General features: G+C 57.8%; 4 protein-coding genes across 6 annotated transcripts in view; 2 read left to right on the top strand and 2 right to left on the bottom strand.

The window, feature by feature from the left end:
• Positions 1–11: 11 nt before the first annotated feature.
• Positions 12–2,934, bottom strand: LOC102558266 (transmembrane protein 198). 2 transcript variants are annotated; one of them, XM_006267696.4, is made up of 5 exons: positions 2,557–2,934; positions 1,775–1,980; positions 1,039–1,608; positions 466–611; positions 12–349 (listed from the first exon to the last, which is right to left on the bottom strand). In XM_006267696.4, exons 2-5 carry the CDS (start codon positions 1,935–1,937, stop codon positions 197–199), a joined length of 1,032 nt encoding a protein of 343 aa, XP_006267758.1. In that variant the 5' UTR covers positions 1,938–1,980; positions 2,557–2,934; the 3' UTR covers positions 12–196. The 2 variants fall into 2 exon arrangements, with proteins under 2 accessions (XP_006267758.1, XP_019346400.1); XM_019490855.2 differs by lacking the exon at positions 2,557–2,934 and adding an exon at positions 2,373–2,492.
• A 1,352-nt stretch (positions 2,935–4,286) lies between these two features.
• DNAJC14 (DnaJ heat shock protein family (Hsp40) member C14) lies at positions 4,287–8,990 on the top strand. The gene is made up of 7 exons (XM_006267667.4): positions 4,287–4,529; positions 4,817–6,471; positions 6,898–7,004; positions 7,266–7,385; positions 7,761–7,921; positions 8,059–8,161; positions 8,604–8,990. Exons 2-7 carry the CDS (start codon positions 5,380–5,382, stop codon positions 8,827–8,829), a joined length of 1,809 nt encoding a protein of 602 aa, XP_006267729.1. The 5' UTR covers positions 4,287–4,529; positions 4,817–5,379; the 3' UTR covers positions 8,830–8,990.
• A 1,337-nt stretch (positions 8,991–10,327) lies between these two features.
• On the bottom strand, positions 10,328–12,056 carry ORMDL2 (ORMDL sphingolipid biosynthesis regulator 2). Of its 2 annotated transcripts, none has more exons than XM_019490851.2 (4): positions 11,976–12,056; positions 11,559–11,791; positions 11,307–11,458; positions 10,328–10,816 (listed from the first exon to the last, which is right to left on the bottom strand). In XM_019490851.2, the coding sequence occupies exons 2-4, from the start codon at positions 11,730–11,732 to the stop codon at positions 10,681–10,683; spliced, it is 462 nt and encodes a 153-aa protein (XP_019346396.1). In that variant the 5' UTR covers positions 11,733–11,791; positions 11,976–12,056; the 3' UTR covers positions 10,328–10,680. The 2 variants fall into 2 exon arrangements, with proteins under 2 accessions (XP_019346396.1, XP_006267730.1); XM_006267668.4 differs by having other exon boundaries at positions 11,998–12,042.
• A 176-nt stretch (positions 12,057–12,232) lies between these two features.
• The window catches only part of SARNP (SAP domain containing ribonucleoprotein), a 37,816-nt gene continuing 24,965 nt past the window's right edge, over positions 12,233–25,083 (top strand). Inside the window, exons 1-7 of the mRNA XM_019490849.2 lie at positions 12,233–12,325; positions 14,160–14,259; positions 14,756–14,802; positions 16,952–17,019; positions 20,051–20,102; positions 24,012–24,085; positions 24,931–24,959. Coding sequence (XP_019346394.1) covers positions 12,290–12,325; positions 14,160–14,259; positions 14,756–14,802; positions 16,952–17,019; positions 20,051–20,102; positions 24,012–24,085; positions 24,931–24,959 — 406 coding nt within the window. The 5' untranslated portion in view covers positions 12,233–12,289. The remainder of the gene's footprint in view (positions 12,326–14,159; positions 14,260–14,755; positions 14,803–16,951; positions 17,020–20,050; positions 20,103–24,011; positions 24,086–24,930; positions 24,960–25,083) is intronic.

The raw sequence follows: 25,083 nt of genomic DNA, 5'->3' as shown, positions 1-25,083 counted from the left end.
ACTCAGTGCTGCCCTGTCCATGCTGTTTAATGCCCCCCCACACACAGGGTACAGAGTCTCTAGGCACCGGATGCAGCCCCTGCCCCAGGGCCCCGCTGCTGTCTGGGTCCTGCTGGTGTCTGGCCTGAGCCACACGGGCCCCCAGCACCCGGAGTCTGGCTTGGCCCTCGTCAGGGGTCTTGGGGGGCACAGGGCCCTAGGGGCGGGTGCAGGGGGCAGCCAGAGGCCGCAGGGGTGTGATGGAGCCGCAGTCGTCGTCCCGCTCAGGCAGGGCCGGGGCTACGGCGCTCAGGCTGCTCAGGGAGGCACTGGCACCCAGCTGCCGGTCTCTCAGGCTCTGGATGTAGCTCTGGAGGTAGGCAGGGGGTTAGTGGGGTCGGATGCAGCTGACTCTGGGGAACAGTACAGAGCCCAAGGGCCAAGCATGACATGGGGACTCCCGCCTGAGATGCAGCTGGTGCTCACCGGGGCCAAGACGTCACCAGGGAAGCGTGTGGCAGGAGGGGGCTTGCGGCGGTAGGAGCCCTCTGGCGGCCCTGGGCTTGGCCGCTTCTTGGCCTCCTGCTGTCGGATCCGGAGCAGCTGCAGCTGCCGCTGCCGTGGAATGATCCCTGGGGGAAGATGGGGTGAGCGCTGCCTCCCCACCACCCCCCTGGTGCAGAGCACCTGCCAGGGAAACCAAGGCATGGGAGAGCAAAGGCTGTGTCCACTAGGAAGTCCCTGGCTGATGGGAGAATGCAGGGTGTCCAGGCTCCCAACCCCGCTTCCCTGCCCAGAGCTGGGGGCCAAGAAACCAGGCATCTGGGTTCCCACATCTCCTCCCCCACACCTATTCTGACCTATTGCCTATGGGTTGGGAGTAAGGGGCACCTGCAGGGCTGGCAGGGGGCATGGGGCTGTGGGTTGGGGGTACAGGGCACCAGCTAGGCCCCAAAGAAGGCAGCAGGGGCCATAGGCCAGTAACTCTGAGCTGGGGTCTCTGACCCTGGTGCTCCAGGATCTTCAAGTCCCCTTCCTCCTGTCCCCATCCCCACTCACCCTGGGTGTGGGAGAAGCCGCGGGCCGTGAGCTTCCACTGCAGTAGTGCCGCCAGCAGGCTAAGCATGGGCCAAGCGCCCAGCAGGGCCCAGCTGGGCCAGCACAGGGGTGCGGAGAGTGCTAGGCGCAGGCAGTCGTAGATGTGCAGCCCCAGGGCCAGGCGCTGGGTCCCGTAGTCAAGGCCCAGCACGACGGCAGCAGCGCCGCCCGCAGCCGTCGATAGCACGGTCAGCGCCTTAGGCCAGCGCAGGGCCAGCAGCGCACCCAACAGGGCTGGGCCCAGCAGGCAGCCACCGGGCACCCAGGCACTGCGGGGCTGGCCCAGGGGCTCGGCTGCCACCAGCCCTGCGGCGCCCAGCAGCAGCCCTGGCAGCAGCCCGGTGAGAAAGAGCCCAGCACTGCGCACCAGTAGTGTGACCAGCCCACACAGCACCCCGATGCCCAGCGCCAGCCCTGCACTTGCTGCCAGGCTCAGCCGTGCGTCCCGTTCCTGGGAGCACAGTGCCAGGACCACTGCTGCGCCCACCAGCAGCCCCATCAGGAACATCACAGCCTTGAAGCAGCGGTAGCCTGGGGGGGGCAGGGGGCTGCAGGTCAGGAGGGAAGGGCACCAGCTGGACTGGGTGGGTAGGGGCTACAGGGCAGGAGTGAGAGGCACCGGTGGGCTGGAGGGGCTGCAAGTCAGGAGTGAGGGGTCCCAGCGAGCTGGGGCTGGGGGGCTCAGGTGAGCACTCACCAAAGCAGCTGTAGACGACCCCGAAGATGCAGCCCAGGGCACAGACAGCAGCAGGGACAGCGTCATAGCCGCGCTCGGGCTCCAGGCCGCAGGGCTCCAGGCCGGGGGACTCGGGCCCCGGGGTGGTGGCCTGGGGGGTGAGGGGCAGGCGCGGGGGCTCCATGCCGGGGCCGGGGTGTCCCGTCCTGCTGCCATTCGCCGCGGGCCTGGGGGGGCAACCCCGTCCCGTCACACGTTGTGGGTGGTGGAAAATCTGATCCTTCCCCCCACAGCTGGAGCCCCCCCCAACATCTGGCAGCTGCTGTGAGCCACATGGACACAGCTGGCGGCTCCGCCCCCCTCCCCGCCTGGAGCCCCCGGCCCAGGGGCAGCGCGAGCCACGTCGGGGGGAACAGGCTGCCCCCGCCCGGCTGCAGCCAACGGGTTAAACCCTCCGGACCGGGCTCCCGGCCCCCTCCCCAGCCTCCCGCTGCCCCGCACTGCCGACCCGCAGCCCCTGCCCCCAGCCCCGCTGGTGCCCCTCGCTCCCGACCCGCAGCCCCTGCCCCCCACAGCTCCGCCGGTGCCCCGCACTGCCGACCCGCCCGGGTCCCGCTACCTCGGGGCGCACGGGGGCCGGTGCCGCCCGATGGGGCAGCGGAGCGCGCGCCGGGGGAGGAGGAGGAGCGGGCGGGGGGAGATGCGGGGTCCGGGAGGGGCAGGGGCTGCGGGTCGGGAGTGCGGGGCACCGCGCGGACCCCCGCGCCGTCCTGCGCCGAGCCCGGGGGGGGCTCCGCACTCACCCGCTCCCGGCGCTCCCGGGCTCGGACCTCCCCGCCCGGGACCCTCACAACTTCCCCGAGGCTCCGGCCCCGCCGCGGCTCCGCCCGGGGGTGGGACGGTGGGGCCCGGAGGGCGGGCCAGGGCCGGGGGGAGCCGAGCGCAGCGCCCCTGGCCGCGCACGGAGCCGTCGGGGGGTCGGTCGGTGCCCCCGCGCCCTGGCGATGTTGTCTGGTGCAGAGGGGGCCGGTGGGGGACCGGTGTGTGAGCCCCCCCGCCTCGGGCCGGGGTCCTGGTTCGGGCTCGGCTGGGCTCCACCTCGGGAGCCGACCCTCGGGGCTGCGGGGGGTGGGACGCCTGGGCCCTCCGTGCTCCCCAGAGGGGGAAACTGAGGCAGGGAGAGCAGCGGTGGCAGGGCTTGGGGGGCGCGATCGGGGGACTGTGGGCCGGGAGTGAGGAGCCCCTCGCTTGAAGCCTTTGTGAGCCAAGTCTAGTGGTTACAGCATCAGGGGGTCAGGACACCTGCTGCCTGCCCAGTCTCTGCCCCCGGCCCTGGGCGGGCGCTTGGCCCCTGCTTTGGGCACCCGCGGCTTGCCCCACTCTGGTCTGGGAGCAGGGAGCAGATGGGGGCACAAGAGGCTGTGGATGCCCCCCGGGACCCCACTGCCCTCTCCCAGCAGGGCAACCACTGGACCCCACTCCCCTCTGGCAGCAGGGAAAACCCCAGTGTCCCCACGTCCCCTCCCCCTGTGCCAGCTCCAGCCCCCTGCCCCTAGGCCCTGCCTGCCCCTCCCCCCCTGCCTGGCACGGGCTGTTCCCAGCAGCCAGAGGAGCTGGGCAGGAGCCAGCGCCTGCTGCCAGCAGGATTTTCTCACCCTCTCCCCGGCCCCCCTCCCCCTGAGCTGGGCCAGGCCCAGGGACTCCTTCCCCCCACCCCAGTGCCTGGGCCTTGGCACCCGCCAGCATCTGGGTAACTGGAGAAGCAGAGTGTCCCTGGGCGCCGGAACCGGGGCTGGCCAGAGGCCCCGACTGCTGGGTTCCTTCAGAGCCACCCACCCGGGTCTGCTCCTTCCCCACCTTCGCGAAGGGGAAACTGAGTCACGGGCAAGGGGAAGTGGTCGCCCCAGCTCACGCAGCCATGCGGGCGATGAACCCAGGCGGCTGGGCCCTGACCCCATCCCCTCCCGGAGCAGGGGCAGAACCCAGGTGTCCGGGCTGTTAGGCCGCCAGCTGCGCCCAGCCCTCGGGGGGCGCGGAAGTGGCTTCCAAGGCCCAGGCTGGTCTGGGGTGAGCGCTGCCCGCGGCCCCGGGAACGGGACAGCTCAGACTCGGAGCTGCCAGACAGAGGTGCTTGTGTGCGCCCGGGTGCGGGGCAGAGGGCACGAGCCCTGCACTGCCGGCCTTGCACGCCCGGGGCAGCCCTGGGCCCAGGTCAGGGTCACCCCAGGGCCAGGGCCACTGTGCAGGGGCCTCCCCGCCTGGGTACAGTGGGCTGCCCTGGAGGAGGTGGGTCTGGGAGCCCAGACGCCTGGGTTCTGTCTCCCCATCCACCCCTTTGGGGGTGATTTAGGGCGGGGGGGGCTGGGAGCCCCACTGCCCTAGAAGTGGGGGGCTTGGGGGGGCTGGGACCCCGCCTGGGTTCTCCCTGTGAGGGGGGCTGGGAAACGCGGCTGTTGCCGTCTGCCCGCCCAGGTGCAGGGGCGGGGCCGTGCCTCAATTTGCCCGTGGGGGGGGGGGGGGGACACACGGTGACGTAGTTAGGAGGTGTTTCCCGCCCAACCGGCAAGGGGCGCGGGTCCTTTAAGCAGCGGGGCAGAGGCGCGGGCGGATGTGACGTCACAGTCCCCTTCCCTCGCCTCGCGAGCTCTACCCCAGAAGCGGAAGGTAGCTGTTGGCAGGGGCGGGCGGAAGGCGGAAGTACGGCGCGGAAGGGTCCCTTGGCGGAGGGGACCCCCGGGGCTGCCGCGGGCCAGCTGCTGCAGGCCGGGGCTCTTGGGTAAGGGGGGGCTCGAGCAAGGGGCTCTCAGGAAGTGGGGGGGCTCTTGGGGAAGGGGGGGCCCTTGGGCACTGGGGAGGGGGCTGCAGCTCTTGCCCCAGGCGCTGCCCGCGTGGCCCCCGGGGCCTCGTGGCCAAGAGGGATGTGGTTTCGGGCTCAGCCGGAGGCCGCGGAGGGGCTGGGAGACGGGACCCGAGCGTGGGCGGGGGGAGACCCAGGCGGAGAGGGTGGGGGTTGGCGGCTGGAGGGGACAGCCGTGGCCTCACCTGTTTCCCTTTGATCCGCAGGGGATGGGGCTGAGAATGGGAGCCCAAGGGGTCAGCTGGGCGTCGGACACGGGGGCAGCTGCTGCATGTGGATCGAGCACCCCTGCTGAGGTCATATAGAACGTGTCCCTGCCCCCCCCCCCCCATCTTCCTGGAGCCCAGCGTTCCTGAAGGCCATTCTCTGCCTGGGAAGCAGAAGAGAACACGTCTCTGCACACCTGTCTCTGAGCCAGCCCTGGCCAAAGCTTCTCCAAAGAACCATGCGCGGTTTGGGACTAGCTGGGGCTGGCAGGTCGGCTGTTATTGCTTCCAGAGCCCCTGGGGAAGATGACTTGTCTCTGGACAAACCTTCGGCCGAGGAGCAGGGGAATGGGCTGGCAGTCGGCTGTTCTCCCCTTCTGACCCCTTCAGGACCCAGCATGGTGAGCGCAGGCTACGCTGTGGATGGGAGCGACAGCTGGAATAGAAGCTGTGACCCAGCGCGGCCCTTCTCAGCTGAGGATGATGAAGACAACGTGCCCTTTCTGTGCTCTGGCAGCCCTGGCCCCCAGCTGGCCGGGTCCTGTGGCTGCTGAGGAGAGAACATGGATCCCCCCCAGGCTTTATCTGAGAAGAGGAACAGCTCATGCAGTGCGAGCTGTCAGCGGTGGGTTTCGGAGGCCTCTGGTGCAAAAGGCAGAGCTGACCCGAAGCCACAGGGCTTGTGGCGGGACCCTGAGGAGGACAATGGCACATCTGGGGCCCCCAATGACCTGTGCGATGCCGGCCGGGGACCAGGCTGCCGGAGGAGTGGAAGACGGCGGAGGCACTGCTCTGCCACCAAGGACAGGGAGGAGGGGGCAGAGAGCACCGGACGGGAAGGCAGGGCAGGGCACAAGGCACAAGCAGACGCAGAGGAGGAGCCATGCGGACAGGCGGCTCCACCTTCGCGCCGAGGAGCCGGGGCACGCAGGGGAGCTGGTCCGGCTCTGCCTGTCTTGCGCTTGGACACTTGTCGACCTGCTGGTGCTAGTCACCCACAAGTGCCGCACATACGTGGAGGCCAGGGCGCGGCTCCTATATTCCTGCTGCCCTGGCTCTGGGACCTGAGCTCAGCTCAGGCCAGTGTGAGGACGTGGGGCCAGCAGCTGTGGCGGAGGATGGTGGGCAGTGTAGCCCAAGCCGGGTGCATCCTGCATTCCTGGGGGACTAAGGCATGCCGGCTGCTGCGGATGCTTTGTACCCTGCTGCTGCCGATGCTGGGCCTGGGCCTGGCCCGTCTGCGGTTGTGCTGGTGCAGCGCCAAGGGCGCACTGCTGGCGGGGGTGGGTAAGCTAGGTGGGACCCATGGTGTGGCACGGCTGCTTGCGCACCTAGATGCACACTTCCTGCACAGGACATGGACCTTGTTCAAGGAAACCAGGACTTGCAAGTATGTGTGGGGCTGGCTGCGGAAGGGTGGAGCTCCCCTCTGGGACACCCCAAAACTCAGGACAGAGGGGCTGGGAGGAGAGGCTGGCCCTGATAGGGGTGCGTCCAGCGCAGCCGGGGACTGCCAGTCTGGCAAGGAGGTGGCCCGGCTGCTGGCCATGGCAGAGGTGCCAGAGGAGGAGCTGGACCCCTTCCAAGTGCTGGGCCTGGAGGTGACGGCCACAGATGCAGAGCTGAAGAAGGCCTATCGCCGGCTAGCTGTGCTGGTGAGAGCGACCTGGCGGGAAGGGGAGGGCATATTCAGGCAGTAGATGTCCCCTTAAGGCCACATCTTGCTGGGGTGAGAGCGCTGAGTTGGGCACTGCGGCTCTTCAGCCTCTCCCTACTGTGGCCTGGGCTGCAGAGCGAGATGTGCCAAGGCACTGACCTGCCCAGGGCCCCCTCTAAGAGCTGGAGTAGGGGCTCAGAATCTTTGTGAGGCCCACATGTGAGCCAGTCATTGGTGATGCCCCTGGGGAATGGCAGCTGCCCACATCTAGCACTAAGTGCCAGATCTGGGTGTAACTCCATGCCCATACTGGCTCTGACCATGGGATGGGGGGCTCCTGGGTTGCCCCCAAAGGGGATCTTTCACTGGCCAGCCCCCAGCCGGCAGGTGTTAGTTGTGCTTTTTGGGATCCCCATGCTTCCAGGTTCACCCTGACAAGAATGAGCACCCGCGGGCAGAGGAAGCCTTCAAGGTGCTGCGGGCAGCCTGGGATGTTGTGAGCAACCCTGAGAAGAGGAAGGAGTATGAGTTGTGAGTGTGCCGGGTGCTGCCTGCTCAGGCAAGGCAGGGAAGAGCCAGGGGTGTGGGTGGCGCAAGGCATGGTGACCCAGCAGTTGTTGAGACACCGAGCCGGCTGTTTTCCTGAGGGCTGGGGGGTGAGGAGGGACTGGGTTCCTGGCTTCTGGGTCTTCTGAGTTGCCCTGGTGGCTGCCCTGGGTCACTGCCGCCTCCAGCCAGTGTGTGTGTCGGGGGGCAGGGCTGGGACCTGACCCCTGCCTGCTCTCATGGCAGCAAGCGGATGGCGGAGAGCGAGCTGAGCCAGTCCATGAATGAGTTCTTAACCAAGCTGCAGGACGACCTAAAGGAGGCCATGAACACCATGATGTGCAGCCGGTGTCAGGGGAAGCACAAGTAGGTGCTGGTACTCCTGGGCAGGTCAGAGCCCTCCTTGCCCCCAAGAAGGGCTCTGTGTAGGGTCCCCCTGCTGCAGTCCAGCACTGCAGATCTAACTTGTGAGCGCATATCCCAGAGGACAGGGCTGGTGCTCTGATTTCCTCAGCTCCAGAGCCGGGCAACTGCTGGAGCCTGAGCAGAGTGGCTGTGCCTAGGTGCCCTGCTCTGGACAGGTTGCAGTGCCTCAGGGCACAGATTCCCAACCTGCCCCTGGGCTTGGGACCCCATCCCAGGCCTCTAGAACATTTTGAGGCAGAGGGTGCTCAGGCTGGCTGCCTAGCCTGAGGCCATCCGTGCTTTCCCGGGCTCTGAAAGAGCTGCCTATTGCCCTAGACGGTTCGAGCTGGACCGGGACCCGCTGAGTGCCCGCTACTGCGCAGACTGTGGTACGCTGCACCCTGCTGAGGAGGGTGACTTTTGGGCCGAGTCCAGCTTGCTGGGACTGAAGATCACTTACTTCGCTGTGATGGACAGGAAGGTCTATGACATCACAGGTATTGGACTCCAGCTGGGCTGCGGCTCCTCTGCCCTATCCTGTATCTCCCATGCCAGACCCAGTACCCCTCTCCTCCCCTCGCTGCATCCTCGGGACAGCTCCCACCCAGCTGATGGTGCCTCTCTGTCCCTGCAGAATGGGCTGGCTGCCAGCGTGTCCCAATCTCTCCCAACACCCACCGTGTCCCCTACCACATATCGTTCGGTTCCAGGAGCTCCAGCATGGGTGGACGCCAAAGGTGGGTGTTGCCGGCTGGTTCGTTTGCAGTGTCCCAGAGTCCAGGTGGGAGAGGGGAAGAGTGTGATTACGACCTTGGGGCTCTTTGGGGTCCCATGTGAGCACCTGCTTGCCCCTCCCCTGCCCCATGCGGCTGCTTGGGGGTGCATTAAGCAGGCCATTGGGTCCTGGCTTAGGCTGCCTGGGCAGGTGGGGATGTTCCCTATAAGCTGTTGGCTGTATTCATATGTTATCAACTGCCTGGGGGAGGGCATGCATCTAACTTAGGGACTGGTGTGGACAGAGCTGAACGTATCTGGCCCTAGGGAGCCCAGCAGTGGCCCTGCTTCTCCAATGACCGTGGAGTGGCGGAGCGGCAGGTTGGGGTGCAGCCTAGGGCTCCCCACATCAACTCTGATTCCCCTCCCCCTATGCTGGGCCTGACTGCTCTGCTCTCTCCCCAGAGCCTCCTCAAAGGGCAGCCCCGCCTCGGCCGCTGACCTGCAAGACTTCTTCAGCCGCATCTTCCAGGGCAGCCCTGGGCCGATGTCCAATGGGGGCTTCTTCAACCCATCCCAGCCACCGCCGCCGGGGGCAGCAGCTACACCCCCAAAGACAGATGGTGCTGCCCCCAAGGGGGATGCGAAGCCCAAGAGACGGAAGAAAGTGCGTCGGCCCTTCCACCGCTGAGGGAGGCAGCTTGGACTTGTCCCTGTGGGAGCGAGCGAGATTAAGCCCCTTGTTGCGAGTGGCAGGCGGGCAGCCAGGCATATCCTGGGCCCGGGGAGACTGTGCCCTTCCCCAGGCACTATAAGGGCTCTTTAAATAAAAAAAAAACCTATTATATTTTATTTTCTTTACCAACCTGCATTTTCTCTGGAGCTAGAAGCATCTGGGAGCAGCTTCCCTGGGGCCAGCACCAAAGAGCTCCGTGCACTGTTCCTTCTGTGTCCCAAGCTGCCAGGGCGTTTGTGGAATCCCTTTGTCCCAGCGGGAGCAGAGTCGGCCAGGGACCTAGAGGTGGTTTTGTATTGTCCCCAGAGATACTGGGATGTCCTGCAGGTCCTGTGCTCCCCTCTAGTGGGCATATGGGGGCACATAAATGGTTTCTTCCCCACCTGCGCCAAATAAATCTGCTTGGGGGAGCGCCAGTGTCTCCAGGAGCCCAGCTGGTGTGTGTCTGTGCTGCGGGTGGAGGAGGACAGTCCAAGGCAAACTCCCTGCTCCCCTTTGAGTGCCCGGGCAGTGAGGAAGGGCAGAGTCAGACATGGTGCCCTGGGCTGGAACCTCTACTCCCTCAAGCACCACCTGGGCTGTGGGAAGGCCTGAGGCAGAGTAGGGGCCTGGTTCCTGATATGGAAGTAGGTGAAGGTGCTGGTGTCCTAGTGCAAGTCTTGGGAGGGACTGGGGTTTGTTCAGTAGAAGTTTATAGGACCAGGTCCCAGAGGGGAACTCACTCTGCTCCCTGCTTCAGAAATTGCCTGGGTGGCAGCCAGGGACACTTGTGCCACTGGGATCCTGGTCTTGGCTGCCAGCAAATCGGTCAGAGGTGGGGGGGAGGGGCAACAGGGAGGCCAGGGTGCTGGAGCTTAGCAGTGGGGATGGCGTAGGGAAAGAACAAAGCATGCTGCTGGGCTTGAGGAGCCTGGTGGGGGTGGGGAACTTGGCCAGCAAGGGGTAGGGCAGGGCAGCTACTCTGTCCTTCCCAGAACTTTGCATGGTCTCCATTGTCCATGGAGTCTCTCTGGCAGCCTGCCCAGGCCAGCTCCCCTCCCCCTCACTGCCACTGTGTGAGCCTCATTGTTCCCTGCTCTGTGGGAGGGCCCCCCCCCCCCCCCCCAGCATGAAGCCAGATGCTGAGTTCTCTTCCCTAGGCTGCCACTGCCCCTTGCTGGCTAGCAGGGATAGTGCCTGCCTAGGAAAGGGGCACCTGATGGCCTTGCTGCCTTAGGACGGGGCTAGGAGACCGTACTCAGCCTGTGCAGGCGCTGCTCCGGCAGGGCAGAGGTTCCTTAGTAAAACAAGAGCTCTGGTGGGTCACGTGGTTGTAGCCACTTTGCTGCACTCATGGTGCTGGGGTGAACTCCAGGCTGCTGAAGTGACCGTGTCCCATTCTGGGCGCTCGTATTGAGCCCATGCAGGCGCTGAGCCCACTGCCCCGGCCCCGGCCCCTGCAGCAGCTCCATGCTAGTGTCCTGAATGGCTTTATTATGGCAGGAACATAGAAAAGGGGGGGAGGGGGGCAAGGCAACGTGGCTGTTCCACCAGCTGGGCAGTTCTCCCCTCAGCCTGTGGCTCTGGGAAGTTCAGCTGGCTCAGAGGGGCCGTGCAGACGCAGCTTACACACTCTGCTCGCTTCAGACAGCTTGGCTGCCTTGGGCTCAGAGAGGAACTTCCCCCAACAAACAGCAGCGCTGCAGGCACTAGGCAGTCCTGCTCCCTCGCTGGCCTCGTCTGCTCCCTGCGGAGTGCACGCTGCTCCAGATGTCCACATGGTCCTGCTCCCTCCCCGCAGCGGCAATGTGGAAGTTAGGCTGGGTCTCAGTACTTGTTGATGCCAAAGATGCGCACCCCGTGGAACTGAGGCAGCTTGGGGAGCAAGACACTGAGCAGCGAGGCTGTGTTAATGATGAAGTGCGCAGGGTCGTATTTGGTGTAGAAGCTGGTGAGGAGGTAACTAGGAGAGAACAGCGAGGATGGTTCAGTGCCCTGCCAGAGTCTGGCAGGGAGGCAGGACTGGCAGAGACTGGAGCCCTCCACGCGAGGCAATCATCCCAGGAGCCACGCAGCTCAGGCCGGGCCCTGCGGTGTTTCTACTTAGTGCTCAAGTGCAACCTGCTCCTTGGCACCCCTGCATGCGGCCCAAGGCCCAACAGCTCGCTGCAGACCAGGCCAGGCAGTTTTCCTGGCTCTGAGCAGAAAACACCTGCTCTTTCTGGGCATCAGAGCTGGGCCCAGTCCCACTGACCATTCCCGCGATGAGTAACTGAAGCTAAAGCCACGGCCTGACTTGCCTCAGGATCGCAGCGGCCTCTGCAAGGGGAACGTGTCCCCTGCCATGAGCCCTCCCACGCTCACGCCATGAACAGCCTCGGGCGCCGCCCCGGCCTGCAGAGCCCGGCAAGGGGACAGCACGGCAGGGAGGCCCCGCACGCAGCGGCACTCACAGGACTACTGGCGAGATGCTGAGGAACTTGCGGGAAGAGGTGCACTGGGTGCCGTAATCGATCTGCTCCCAGTGGGTGAGGAGACGGGCCTTGCCCTGGTCCGGCGTCTCGAACGGGGTCCCCTTCACGGTGTGCAGCAGCCAGTACATGGCCTGCGGGGTTCCAGCGCCAGAAGGAAAGCGGATGTAAGGGGGGGGCTGGCCCCGGGGAGAGGGACCCCCCCCCCAGCTCCTTGCCCCCGCGGCGCCTCACCAGGTTGTGGATGACGTTGGTGAGGGTCCACACCACGGGGATGCTGAAGAAGGGGATGCTGAGGAGGACGATGTGGAGGACGCCCACCAGGATCCCGTAGGCCAGCCAGATGCCGCGGCTGTTCATCACGCGCGTGTTGGGGTTCCCCTCGCTGTGCGCCACCCCCACGTTCATCCTGCACGAGGCCCCTCGGCTCTCGCCCGGTCTGGGCGCGACCGATCCCCTCCAGCGAGCTGGGAGCAGGAGAAGGGGCCGCCCTAAGCGGGGCTGCGACCCGGTGCTGCTCCCCGCCCCGGTGCTGGAGGCGGTGGGGGGGACACAGGCGCCCAGGCCTAGTGCTGCCCCCGCAGTGGGCTGGGGAAAGGACCCAGGAGTCCGGGCTCAGCTCCTCCTCCTCCCGCCTTCCCTTCCCCCCACCTGGCGGCGCCGCGCCGGTTACCGGAATCCCCCAATGCCGGGCTCCGTCTCCAGGAAGTGCCTGCGCCCGCCCCTGTGCCACTATTGGTCGTCTCCGTACCCAACCCGCCGTCCTATTGGTCCATGGGGGCGCCACTCGGGCCTACTCCCGCCCTCCCCGCATCGCGCGAGCCAGGCCAATAGCGAGCCGCGGGGTTGGGCCAATGGCGAGGCGCGAGGTTGGCGGCGCCGACCCGGTAGCAAGCGGGGGCTCCATTGGGCCGGGGAGCCGGGACGGGGCGGGGCGGGCGACGGCGAGCTGAGGGGGCGACAAGATGGCGGCGGAGACCGTGGAGCTGCACAAGCTGAAGGTGCGGGCGGAGTGGGGGGATCCGGGCTGGCTCAGGGGAATCCATGTTTGAAGCTTGTTCGCGACCCTTTCGTCTGTGTCGTGTCCGGGGGCGGGCGCCAGCGCGGAGAGGACGAGGACACGTTGGAGAGAGTCCAGGGAAGAGCAGCCTTCACCTCCCTGCGGGGGGGGATGGAGCTGGGCTGGCCTCAGTGGTGGCAGATGGCGGAGGGGGGAAGTTGAGCCGAGGCCAGTTTCCCGCAGCGCTCGTGGACCTTTGTTCTCGCGGCCCCCGTGGGCTCCTCTGCGTGGGCTTCCCAAAAGCCGACTCTTGCTGGCTTGTCTGGGGACCGGCCCGGTTTGGGAAGGGCCTGATTATAGGGAGGGTAAACGCTGGTTGCTGCGAGCAAGGGACCTGTGCCAAGGTGTGCAGAGGCGTTCGGTGCATCCCTGGTCGGAGAATAAGGACGTTTCCCCGGATACGTCACGATTGCGGACGCGCCCAAAGACCAGAGGGGATGTGGTACTTTGGCAGTGGCTAGCTCTGAATGTGAAACGGTCTTGCAGAGAGCGAGAGGAAGGCCCTGGGGCCTGCTTGAGACCCCGAAAATTAGACTGGCTAAAGGGTCCTCTGGGGAGTGCTGTGCTGAGCCCTGGCGGGTGGACTCGGTGATCTGAGGGCTGTCTTTCTTTTCGCGTATCCTGTACGGTGGAATAAATAATATCTCCTAGAGACGTGGCCTTTCACCTTAATCTGTGTGGACTGTGACGTAGAGGGACGTATCTTTATGTCATTGGGTGAAGCCAAGTCCCAGAGGGATGAAGTATCTTGTCCGAGGCGCTGACAAATCACTGACACGGCGGAGGGCAAGTTTCATAAACCTGCTTTCCGGCTCCACCTCGGCGCAGGCCCCCCAGAGCCTCTGCCATGCCATGCCATGCTGTCTCCTGTGAAGTTTCACCATCTTCGTATTTTGCAATTGCTCATTAACACAGTGCCTAGGTGCTGCAAGAGGTAATTGCCAGGTCTTCAGAGCTTGGTTTTTTTTTGGCATGACCGTGGAGGTTAGTTACCCTTAGCAGGTGTGATGAAAGGTGCTTTGTTACACACAGCAAGCAAATGTAACTCCTCTGCCAGTTTTGTTTCACGTGGGGTGTGAACTCTGCTTTCAGGACAGCATAAAACCCACAGGATGCAAAGCGGGCCTGTCATGCTGAGAGACAGCGTGGAATCAGGTCCTCTACTTACAGTAAATCCTTGGTCTTCCTTGAGCTCCTGCTCAACTTTTGGGGTCTGAGGAGTTTTATTAATGGAGGGAAGTGAAGGCACAGGAAGAATACTGGAAATTGAGAGATGGAGAAATTGTATGAGATGTTCTCACTTCTGTCTAGGGCAGCACTGTGCCATGGCCACTTGGTTTTGTGGATTCCTGGTTGTTGGTGGGGGGGAAGGGGAGCGGGTTAAGTAAGTGTTATAGCCATGTAGAGGGGTTTGGGTTGTAGCCGTGTTGATCTAAGGACATAGGCAGACAAGGTTCCTTGGGTGAATTTGATATCTTTTATTAGACCACCCCAAATGGTTGGAGAATAGTTATTAAGCAAGCTTTCGGGTTCAAAAACCCTTCGTCAGGCTAAGGAAGCTTCAGCAGTTGGTGACTGCCATGTAGAGAGAGTTATCAAAGCTAGGAGGAATCCAGGCAACCAGGCTTGTAATCCCCCTGCTTTGACCAGCTGGCCGTGTTGCTATTCCTTTGTCAGTGACCATGCCCTTGACGTCCCTCTTTGGCTTTGGGTCTAGCCCGTTCATGGCTCACATGGGTGACGTGTACTAACAGGAAGGCTGTTCTCTCATGCAGCTTGCTGAACTGAAACAGGAATGTACAGCCCGTGGCCTGGAGGCAAAAGGAAACAAACAGGACCTCATAAACAGACTCCAGGCATACCTTGAGGAGCACGGTAGGTCACGCTTTCTGCTGGAGTCAACTTTCCTGGGCTTGGGCTTGCTGTAAGAATGCTGACTGGGTGTCTCAGGGCTGCAGCCTCTGAGGAGAGAGCTCTTTGGCATCGTGGTCCTTGGAGCATTCCTGCTGTTGGGTTCCATCCAGCAGGTGTTAATCAGACAGAGCTCCCATACAGTGATGGTACTGTTTGGAGAGCCAGAGCAAGACTGGGCCCATCTTAAGGTTAGGCTCTTTTTTTTTTTTTCCTTTGCTCCCAGTGCTACTGCCTTAAACAGCACTTTCTAGAGTGCTGCAGTGTGCATGTCTTATATGTAATCAGGTATCACAGTGCTACCTGAAAGAAGAACCTGAATAGAAACCTCTCAGCACTGATTTCTTGGTGTGTGTGGAGAACACCAGCATTCTAGGAGTCTGTATCCAAGTTCTATTTCAGGCCAGCCTGTTGATTTGCAGTAGCAATTATCTGTGGGATGTTTTTTAAATTCTTCTAGCTGAAGAAGAGGCTAATGAAGAAGATGTCTTGGGAGAAGAAACAGAGGTAAGTCCTATTACCACAAGATTATCACGCTATCAGTGTCTTTGGGCATAGCTCTGTTCTAATTTGCCTGATGTTGTCTGGTCTCTGGCACTGTGATCAGGTAATGGATCTGCTTCACTGTTGTGTGGAACTTTCTGGTGTACTTTACATTGTTACTAGCAGGGCTCTTTGGAAGGCATAATCTTAGAACCTGGCTCGTGTTACAGAATTGGACACATTTCCTAACCAGCCTTGGGTAGGAAGTAAATGGGCATATCCCCAGGCCACCATCACCCCTGGACAGCAAATTTTATCAGCTGGAAAACATGGAAATGAGTGATTGCACCTGGCAGTGCTAATTCTCTTTCTCCTTAGGGCCAGGCTCCTTCCAAGTTGGTGAAGGCCCACCCTTGTGGGTTAACATTAAGTACTTAAAGCTTTCTGCCCATCTTTCCTGTTTCCAGCAGAAAAATATTCTAGTAGAAGGTTAGAATGAGATTTGCAGACGTGGCGCTGGGGTTTGGTCATATGTATCATTTGGTTCCAACTCTCTCCTTTGAGAAGGTGCTCATCCCAACTGCATTTTCCACGTACAGCAAAGCTTTATCTGGCACCCATGAGGAATGAGGGGTGCCGGATAACCAAACATGCCTGTTATCTGAGAGGCTGGTTACTCTGTCCCACCCCTCCTGCTGTGTTCGGTGTGCACTGCCCCTGCTGCCGCGTCAGTGTGCCGGGCGACAGGGAGGGGTGGCAGCGCAGACTGCTTTGCCCTGGGCTGTGGGTGCTCGGTGAAACCAGAAATGCCATGGTGGGCACTTCCAGTTTCACTTTTACCTCACAAACCGGCATGCCGTTTAATAGAGCAAAATGGTTAATAGAGCGTGACAGTTTGTAAGGTGCTAGATAACGCGGGTTTTGCTGTACTCAGGAAGCTGGAGGCTTCTTGTGTGGCAATAGCGTTGCAAAAACTAATATCACTCAGTTTGTTTATCTCCTAGTTCCAAAGCCTGATAAGACAAAAGATACTGCAGACACAAAATTTTGGCAGTTGTCTTCAAGCCCAACAAAATCTCTGGCCTGTGGCATCTTGGCTAAAATTCAGAACTGATGCAAGGAGGTGTGGCTCTAGTATTTCACCTGCATACACCAGCAGCAGACCTGATGCCAGTCATTGTACATATGTTGTGTGTTTAGCTAGTAAAACGCCTTGAAACGTAAGAAACCCAGTGAGAGACTTAAATGCTGGGTTCTTAACAGTTGGATTGCTAATATTAAAGTAAGTCTGTCACCCTGCAAACACTGAAGCAACCATGTAACTCTACCTATCAGCAGTTTCCAGGATGACTGCAGAATCAGGCCCTGAAGTTTTACAGTTTACATATCCTTAAGTCTGAGCCAGTCATAAAGAGAAGCCAGGGATATATCTCAGCCTTTTCTTTCATTAACTCCTACGCTTGTTATTTCATAGCTGTTAAATATAAGCATAGTCCAAAATACAAAATGTGGGCATTTAAAACCACCCGGAAGATCATTTCAGGTGGCTCCAGTGATTTTACTGCACGTGAAACTAAGTCTTGTTATTAATAGAGCTTTACAGTTCTCCAATGTAACCATCCTCATAGTGTGCCACCACATAGCTCTGTTGTCCAAAGTGTGCTCTCATATTTGCATGTGGGTTGGTGGGGCATGCCCAGATGGAAGGCTGTATTGCACTTTCCAAGGAGCCAGAGCTTAGGTGTCCTGATCTGATTTCTGGACAACAGCCCTCTGTAACAAATGCTCCTCGGAGCATTTGCTTCAGCTCTTCCAGCCAGTTGCAGCAGAAGACAGGAGTTCCAGCAACAAACTGCCCTGCTAGAAGCATGCTAATATTAGAAGGGTTTACATTCCCCTGTAGCTTGCTAGATCCCCAGGGCCTGTCTCTCCCTCAAGGAACAGGGGAAAGCATGTTGGCTTTGATGCTGAGATGACGAGGGAGCAATGTGACTGATGGGCCGTGGGCCTGTTGAATCCAGTATGGAATATGGAAGAGCTTGTTCCCATGCAGTTTTGCTTTTAAACCCATTAAGCTTCACCAGTCTTGACTGCCCCCATACAGCGCCTCTGGCACTTACTCAGCTGCTTGGAATACTAATCTGACTCACCATCTCAACTCATTGAATTGCAGGAAGAAGAGCCGAAGCCAGTAGAACCTCCTGTCAAAGTAGAAGAGCCTCCTGTAAAAGAAGCTGATGTGTAACTATCCATTTTGTGTAGGCTGAAATGGGCTGGGGTGGCTGTAGCTCAGGAAGAGAGTGCTTAGGAAGGGAGCTGGTAGCATTTTGTGGACCTTAACCCATTCCCTTCCGTGTGCGTCCAAGGAGCCTACATCACAGTAACCCAGTAGGACAGATCTGTGGCTTGGGGCAATAAATGTCAGTTGTGAAAAGCCTGGGGCACCTGGGAATTGCAGGCTCACCTCCAGGCAGGGCGGTTTAGCCTTGGGACCCCTGGCAGAGATGTGGCTTCCCTGCATTTCGCTCTGTGTGGATATTCAGGAGATTTTCGAAACAGAGGTCCCTTCTGCTCTGCAGTTAGCTAACATCCTTTGCAAGAGTGGGGTTCTCTTCCCAGATCCTTGGCCCTCGCATCCCTGCTGTACTGGCTACTGCCATTTATCTCCAAGCAGGCTGCATTTCAGGGATGCTGGGCTAGGTTTGTGAAGGATTTGGGGATGCCAGTGCTAAGCATGAGTGATCTGTCTATTTCTGACTTGGCTTGGTGCTCCTCCTCCCATCACCCTGCATCTCTTTCCCCTTTTGCTCATGTGACCCATGGTTCTGGCAAGAGAGAAGGAGCCAGCTAATAAATTGTTTTTCTCGCTTGTGCATTGTCATGGTGCTTCTCCCACAACCTTGTGCTAGTATCCAGCCTCACAAGCACTTGCTGTTGCGGTTCTCAGTACAGGTTTCTTACCAATCCACATCCATAGCTGTTGGCAGCTCAGGGTGGTGATTTAGCAACTGCTGCAGATACAGCATGCATGGAGATTTTACTGCCAGAAAGTGCAAAGGAATTGAATCCTCGGGTTTTGATCTTTGCAACGATGTATCTTGTCTGTGCAGAGAGATGAATTGAAAGTGGTGCTCTACCTGGTGAACCCTGACAACTAAGCTGAGTAGGAATCAGTAGTGCTTTCACCTTTCTTTTCTGACCCTGGTCCATCCCTGGAAGGCAGAGCAGGGAAACCCTTCCTTGTTCTGTTGGATACAGAGCAGGGCCGCAGAGGGACAGTGGCTTGTGCGAGGCTGTCAGTGGAGGTAGTGTTGCTGCGGCAGCTTGGACTTGGATTCTTTCTCTCAGTCTCCTGCTCAGCTGATCTCACATGTTTGAGTATGTGTTGCCAGTTACTGCATGCAGGTTGTGAGTAGGAGCTTCTTGGGCACCTCTGGTTGACTGGGAAATGGACAAAGTCACTTTTGTTTTGCACTGGGATGAAATGCCGTGGGGATGAAATGTGCTTCTCTGCTGAGGGCCAAAACAAAGCCTCAGTAAAGCTATCAGAATAGTGCTTGAGCAATTTGTAGCCCTCGTGCTGGCCCTCTGCAGGGGGTGGGTGTCACCCTGACTGCCCACTTGCATGTACACACACACACAAAGGCTGTTGGTGTTGCCTGATGGAAGCTGACGTAGGGGGGATGAATGAAGTGCTTCTGCATTGAAAGTATAGCTCTGTGTTGCCTTGTGTGGGTAATGTAGTTCAGATGGCTCCTTTTTCTTAGACCCCGTCTTCTCTGGCCCATCTGGGTGTAAGTTTTGTAACGAGATGGATGATCCTGGTGATTAATATTCAGCTAAACATAAGCCACGTCCTAATGTCTTGGGCTGCCTGGGACCTCGGCCTCTGCGTGGAATAGCTGTATAAGGTGCCAGCATGAGTGCTGTTGCCGACATTTGAAAGCCAGGAGGGAAAAATAAACTTTATTTGATTAGGCAGTAACTTTCCTCGGCAGAACCGCTTCAATCAGACAGGGATTCAGTACTTGATTTTTGGACAGCAGGGGGCGCCTTTTGCCTGTGTCCGAAACAGAGTTGCAGAGAGGGCCGGAGGGGTAACAATTCCTGGTTCCTGTTCAGAATTGCTTCCTGTGAAAGTGTTGTTAAACCATTACTACCTTTCAGGGCATAAACTGTGCAGGAATCTGGAACAAAAGCAGCACATGTCTCTAAATGGAAGCCCTTAATGAGGCTGGTTATGACCCGCTGTTTTATGGGAGTTGTTTGGAGGAGGATGATGCCGTTTCATTTAGCCTGGGAACTTCCGAACTTTGTCTCTTCCTCCTTTGTTTTCTACCTCAAACCTCAGCCCTGTTTTCACAGCATAAACTTTGGAGCACGCCCACTCTATTCTAGTTTTTTTTAGTCTCTTTACCGGTCCCTGCTATAGCCAACTGCACGTTGTTAAAGAAGCATGCGTTTGAAATGGATCCTGAGCAGGGCGTGCTGGTGCTGACCTGGTGACAGTTGCCTGTGACTGTCCCATGAACTAGAACAGAGTGAGCCTTTGTACGCAAATAGCCATAAAGGAGTAAAGCACTTTGGGGCTAGAGTTGGGCTTGGGGATTCTGGCAGGAGCTGAATGTTGCGGTTAAGAGCTGGTGAGAAATAGACAATGGATTGTGGGTGCATTGTAGGTTTGTAGCCCGTCCCACATCTCTGCTTCTTGCCCAAGCTTCTCAAAGTGTTTTGTAGACACACATGAATCTACAGCTCCCTGCTGGGAGCTGGGAAGCATTGCCATGTCCTTAAGAGGTGACAACACTTGCCATCCTCCTAGTCTGGGTGAAGGATCCATGATGGCGCTGGGAAAAGGCCCTGAGAATTCTTATCCTCTTGGCTTTTGTACAGCCTCCACACCCCACACACTGCGAGAGTCACTGATGGGACCCAGGAGTCTGACTGTCAGGGGCCTCACCCAAGCCACTAGGCACAATGGAAGCAGGAACTAAGGGCCTCTTGTGGACAGCCCTCCTCACTTGGCAGGCATGCACTGGTCTTGGTTATTGTTTGTGGCCTGTCTCTGCTGTGAACCTTCCTGTGTTTGAGTTGGGGGTGACTTAATATCCAGAGATGGATTTTGGGGGGGGGGGGGGGAGGGGGCTAGAGAGGGTGGGCCTGAGGAGAGAACCCCCAGCACTGTCTCCTGCAACACCTGCATGTCAGACAAGTGGGAATCTCTGAATGTCCCTTCCTGGCCCTGATCAGTCTCTTTCCTTCCACTTTTTAGGGGAGCAGAAAAGAAAGTGGTGAAGATAACATCTGAAATATCCCAGATGGAGGTAAGGTTCCTTCTGCCCTCCTGACCTGTGACTCTCTGCTTTACCGCTGTGTGTTTGTCTGGGGCTACCCTCGATTTCCCTTGTGTGGAGCTAAGCATCGGTTGCTGTTCCCATTGTGGATTTTTGTGGCTCTGAGTTGGGCTTGGAGACACTGTACGCTGCAGATTGAATTTAGTGCGTTTCTTCCTTCCTCCTCTCTGCTGCCCTTCCCTTTGTGTCTGCCAGCCGGTGAAAGCACTACATGAGTCCCTCCAGCCTCACAGAGGCAAGTTGAGTCCCTTATAGTAGCTGTTGTATACAGGGATAAATCTGGCCTGATGCTTTCCTCTGACTTGGAAATTGTCTGGACGCATTGCTAGAGGGACTTGAAGGACTGCCAGTATCACAGATCACTGCAGCCAAGGCTCTCTTTGTCTACCTGGGTCTTAAAAATCTCCATGTATGGAGATTCCCCAACCTCTTTGGGTGATGTGTTCCAGTGCTGTATCATAGGATCTGTGTAAACTTCATCTTCGTTACCAGTGTCTTGAGGATCAAATGCCCCATCATAGATTCATAGATGTTAGGGTCGGAAGGGACCTCAACAGATCATCGAGTCCGACCCCCTGCATAGGCAGGAAAGTGTGCTGGGTCTAGATGACCCCAGCTAGATGCATATCCAACCTCCTCTCAAAGACCCCCAGGGTAGGGGAGAGCACCACTTCCCTTGGGAGCCCGCTCCAGACCCTGGCCACTCTAACTGTGAAGAAGTTTTTCCTAATGTCCAGTCTAAATCTGCTGTCTGCTAGCTTGTGGCCATTGTTTCTTGTAACCCCTGGGGGCACCTTGGTGAATAAAACCTCACCAATTCCCTTCTGTGCCCCCGTGATGAACTTACAGGCAGCCACAAGGTCGCCTCTCAACCTTCTCTTGCGGAGGCTGAAAAGGTCCAGGTTCTCCAGTCTCTCCTCATAGGGCTTGGCCTGCAAGCCCTTAACCATACGACCTCGTGTCATAGGACTGCCTAGTGCAGAATCTGTCAGACCATGGAGAATCTCCCTTCCTGGTGAGTTGTGGGAAGCCCCATTGCCCAAGACATTGTGAAACTTTATTGGATAGAGCCCGGACTGGTTATGTTGGGGGGAACAGCTCTGCTAGTTTGCATTTGGTCACCCTAACCAGGTTGCGTCCTCTTTACCTTCTTAGAAGCTTCTTACATTTGCCGGGAGTCTGGGAACCAAGTCAAAAGCAGCTGATTCCTCAAGGAAGCTGCAGTGTCGATCCTTAGAACCCAGTCTCTTTCTCTAATGCTTTTTCCCTCCCCCTGTTTTCTTTCTCATTTTCCATAACTGGGGGTTGGGTATGAAGACACAATCCCTGTCTTTGCAAGGCTCAGCCATCACTTGGGAGTTCTGATTTCTGTTAGGGCTACAGTTATTTCCACAGCCACCTGGGGACCAGCTGGAGGAGAAATACATAAGAACTGATGGGACAGGGAGGCAAAACTGTTGCTAAAGAAGTGACATCTTCTGTGCTCTGTGGGATACCTTTGTCAGTAGCAGCTTAAGTAGCTCATTAAATATATTTGCTGAAATATGCCTACATCCTTGTTTTTAGTTTCACACTGTGCCAGGACCTGTTCACAGGACAAATGTTGCGTGTAGCATGAATGTGATTCATGTTTTGTATCCCTCTTCAGCCTGCATTGGCCTTTCGCTGAAAGCCACCCTGCTGACATTCCCAAGGCACCTGGGTTCTGTCCCCAGCTTTGCCCTAGGTCACTCAGTGACTCAGCAGCAAGTGACTCCAACTTTCTGGGCTTCCTTGGTTCAAGCAGCATGACGTGCAAGGATAAACTGACAGCGGAAGGAAGTTCAGCTTTTTACAAATGGTGCTTTAATCCCCGAAGGATCTCAGTCACTTGGGTTTTGTAAGTAGTTAAGAAGATAGGAATTGGTTGGACCCAGACCAGCATTCTGTACAGTCCAACATCCTACTCAACTGCATTGAGTCCAGCTGGTTCAGTGGTAGATGGAAGAATCCCTGCAGATATCCTGCCCCGTCCTGGCCCTTCTGCTTAGAGGTCAGCTTATGCCTGGAAGCAAGATGGTTTGCAGCCTTTTCAGAGAGCTTGTGCTGGTTCAGCATTCCTCAGATACTGCTAGATATTTCTGTTCCAATCCTGAATCTCACTAAACTTGCAGCCTGCGTTCTGTTTTGTGGCAGTGAGTTCTGCATGGAAGTTTTAAATGTGTCCCCTGTAGGTGTTCTTAACATTTTTTTTTCCCGATACTGTCAGGGAAGACTGACAGATTGCAGTTCCCTGTAGACTTTCTCTAGACCATTCATGACTTACTATGCTTTATAGCATCCCTTTGTACTGGTCTCATTGCTAAGGTGAGTGATGCCAGCCTTTTCGGTCCCTCTTTGCCTAGGGAATTTTTCCGCGCTCCGTAACAGGCCAAGGTACTTCTTAGTTTAGGGCGCTAAAAAAGGCTCAGTTGTTCAGTGTAAAGCACCAAGCTCTCTTTCATGGTTCCCATTGAGTAATGGTAAGATGTTGAGTGATGGGTCAGATGGAGCCCTTTCAAGTGAAGAACACTTAAGCAGCTGCGTACAAGTACGCACCCCTGTGCGTTCCTTGTTCACTCCCTTCCAAGGCTGAGGATCCTGATTGGCAGGAGTGTGCCTGTGGCAGTGACAGCAGGTGGAGTCCATTCTGGATTGATAGACTTCAGCTTGAATCCTGTTTCACAGTGAAGTGACAAGCTGCCCTTAGCTGGCTGAGCCCTCCACATGAATGGTATCAGTTTTCTAGGCAAAGGCTTGTGCCAAATTTCAGTGAACAAATTCCCTTTTAAAAAAAAAAAAAAAAAATCCCCTCCCTTCTTTTCCAGTGTGTTTCTTCTTGGTTTCTCACTTAAGAAACCCAAGTTGTTTGCCTTTCCCGGCGCTCAGCTGAGGCCTGAGGAGCCTGCCGTTCGCTTCCTGCCGCCAGGAGGGAGACTCGCAGTTCCTCCCTTTGTAGTCAATGCCAGGGCTCCTGCTCCTTAGCCTTTGGCATTCTCCCCAGATGAGCTGTGCAATGTTCTGTCCCGCCCGGCTGGCATGCCAGGCACTGGCTCAGCCCCAGCTGCAGATTGCTCTAATTTAACAACGCCCCCCCCACCCCCCCCCCCGCAACCCTATGGTCCATCCTGCTCTGTCCCTTTGTCTGTCCTTGTGTCTGTCCTGAGCTCTCCATGGCCATTCCCTTTCCATATGGAGAGATTCGGGGTGGGGGCCTCCTAGCCGGTTGTGTTCCAGTGTTATCGAAGTCCCAGGAAGCTGCACAGAGTTGGTCTTCTATTTTCCAGAGAAAGTCCTTCTCCAGTGCTAGTTAGATTCTTGTAGCTGTCATACTGATCGTGTTCATCAAGGCCTTGGAGATGTCTGAGCTGCGTTGCTTCAGGGTAGTTTAAGGGATGGCTGAGATATAAAGCAGGGATAGTGATCTGCAGTTGCCTTCTCTCTCTGCAGGATGAGGGCAGTGCTGATCAGCCACAGGTCTTGACTGTGAACCAGGGCACTGTCTGATCATGTGCTAAGGCAGGTCAGAGCACAAGCAGATGCTGTGACAGCGTCATGCACTTCTTGAGAGGTGTTTCCTTCTGTAGGACCTTCTGAGGCAGGGGGCTGTCATCCTCAGTCTCTGTCAGCAGAGGAAGTCTGATTCTTATTTTAATTGTAAAGGTGGAACTGGGTCACAGAGAGAGAACTTGGGAGTCCTGGTTGTCTCCTTTAACTACTAGGCTGCACATTCAGTGGAGCCTCTTGGAACCTGGCTTGTGGCTAAGACATCCTGTGGTTTCACAGTGCCCCTAGTAGATGCGCTTTCCCAAACTGGATGCCAGTATCATTTGAGTGAGTCTTTTCTTTTCCTTTCCTTAGAGAATGCAGAAAAGGGCTGAAAGATTTAACGTGCCTGTAAGCTTGGAGAGCAAGAAGGCTGCGCGAGCAGCTCGGTAAGTCTTTGCTGAGTGCTCCATTGCCCTTCATTATTTTAGAGGCAAACTGACTGCTTGCCTTGGTGTCTGCAGCCAGTACAGAGACTTGCTGCAGCTCTGGTGGGGTGGGAACATGGATCAAAGGATGTAAGGAGCATGTTAGAAGAAAGGAAAGCTGCTCCTTACCAGGGCAATCTTTTCTTCCAGGAGAGTGAAGTCCTTTTTATCCCCGTTTCATAAACAGACTAGGGGATAGATCGCTGATACCTGGAGCACAGAGCCAGGGTCATGCATTGAGTTGGCAGAGCTCACAATAGATTCTCAGGGTCCCAATTTAAGGCTTCTATCCTCTTGAACAGTTTTGCCACTTTGCCATCATAGATGGCTGGGGAGGATGCAGAAAGGTGCCCAGAATATTGAGCACAGGCCTAGGACAATGCTTGGGCAGTCCACTTCTGCCTGGTCTGCTCAAACCAGCATGGCCTGCTCTGATTATGGAACTAGCACCAATTACCTAATCCCAAAATACAAGTGAAACTGATCCTTCTATCTTTCTATCCTTACGTAGCAGCAGGTAGAATGACGAAGGGCTGCCTGTATGGGACCATGCTGCTCTCACCAGTCCTGTGAGTTACTGCAGCTTACAGAACATATAGAGCAGGAATCACTAGGGTAGTTGCATTAGCTGGAATCTAGCGTTGCTAGCTACTCATGCCCAGAGGCCCCTTTGATTCCCAGGCCCCTATGAAGCGTTTTGGAAGGAAAAGCTAACACACCAGCAAGTTGCCCTTGAGGTATGAGACACTTTCCCACCCCTTGGCTTAGCCTGGAGTGCCTGACCAAGCTCTGTTTGCTCTCCGCAGGTTTGGTATGTCCACAGTTTCAACAAAAGGTGAGCAAGTGAAGCAGAGCCAGTCTACCAACCACCGCCTCTGCAAATATTTAACTTGGCCCATACAGAAAAGGGAAGCTGGGCGGTATCTCACATTCTTCTAGCCCCTTCTGTCCCTTGTCCT

Source organism: Alligator mississippiensis, chromosome 15, assembly GCF_030867095.1.
Source record: "Alligator mississippiensis isolate rAllMis1 chromosome 15, rAllMis1, whole genome shotgun sequence".
Classification (NCBI taxonomy): Eukaryota; Metazoa; Chordata; order Crocodylia; family Alligatoridae; genus Alligator; species Alligator mississippiensis.
The sequence above is the reverse complement of the archived record's forward strand: the minus strand, read 5'-3'. Positions and strand labels throughout refer to the sequence as shown.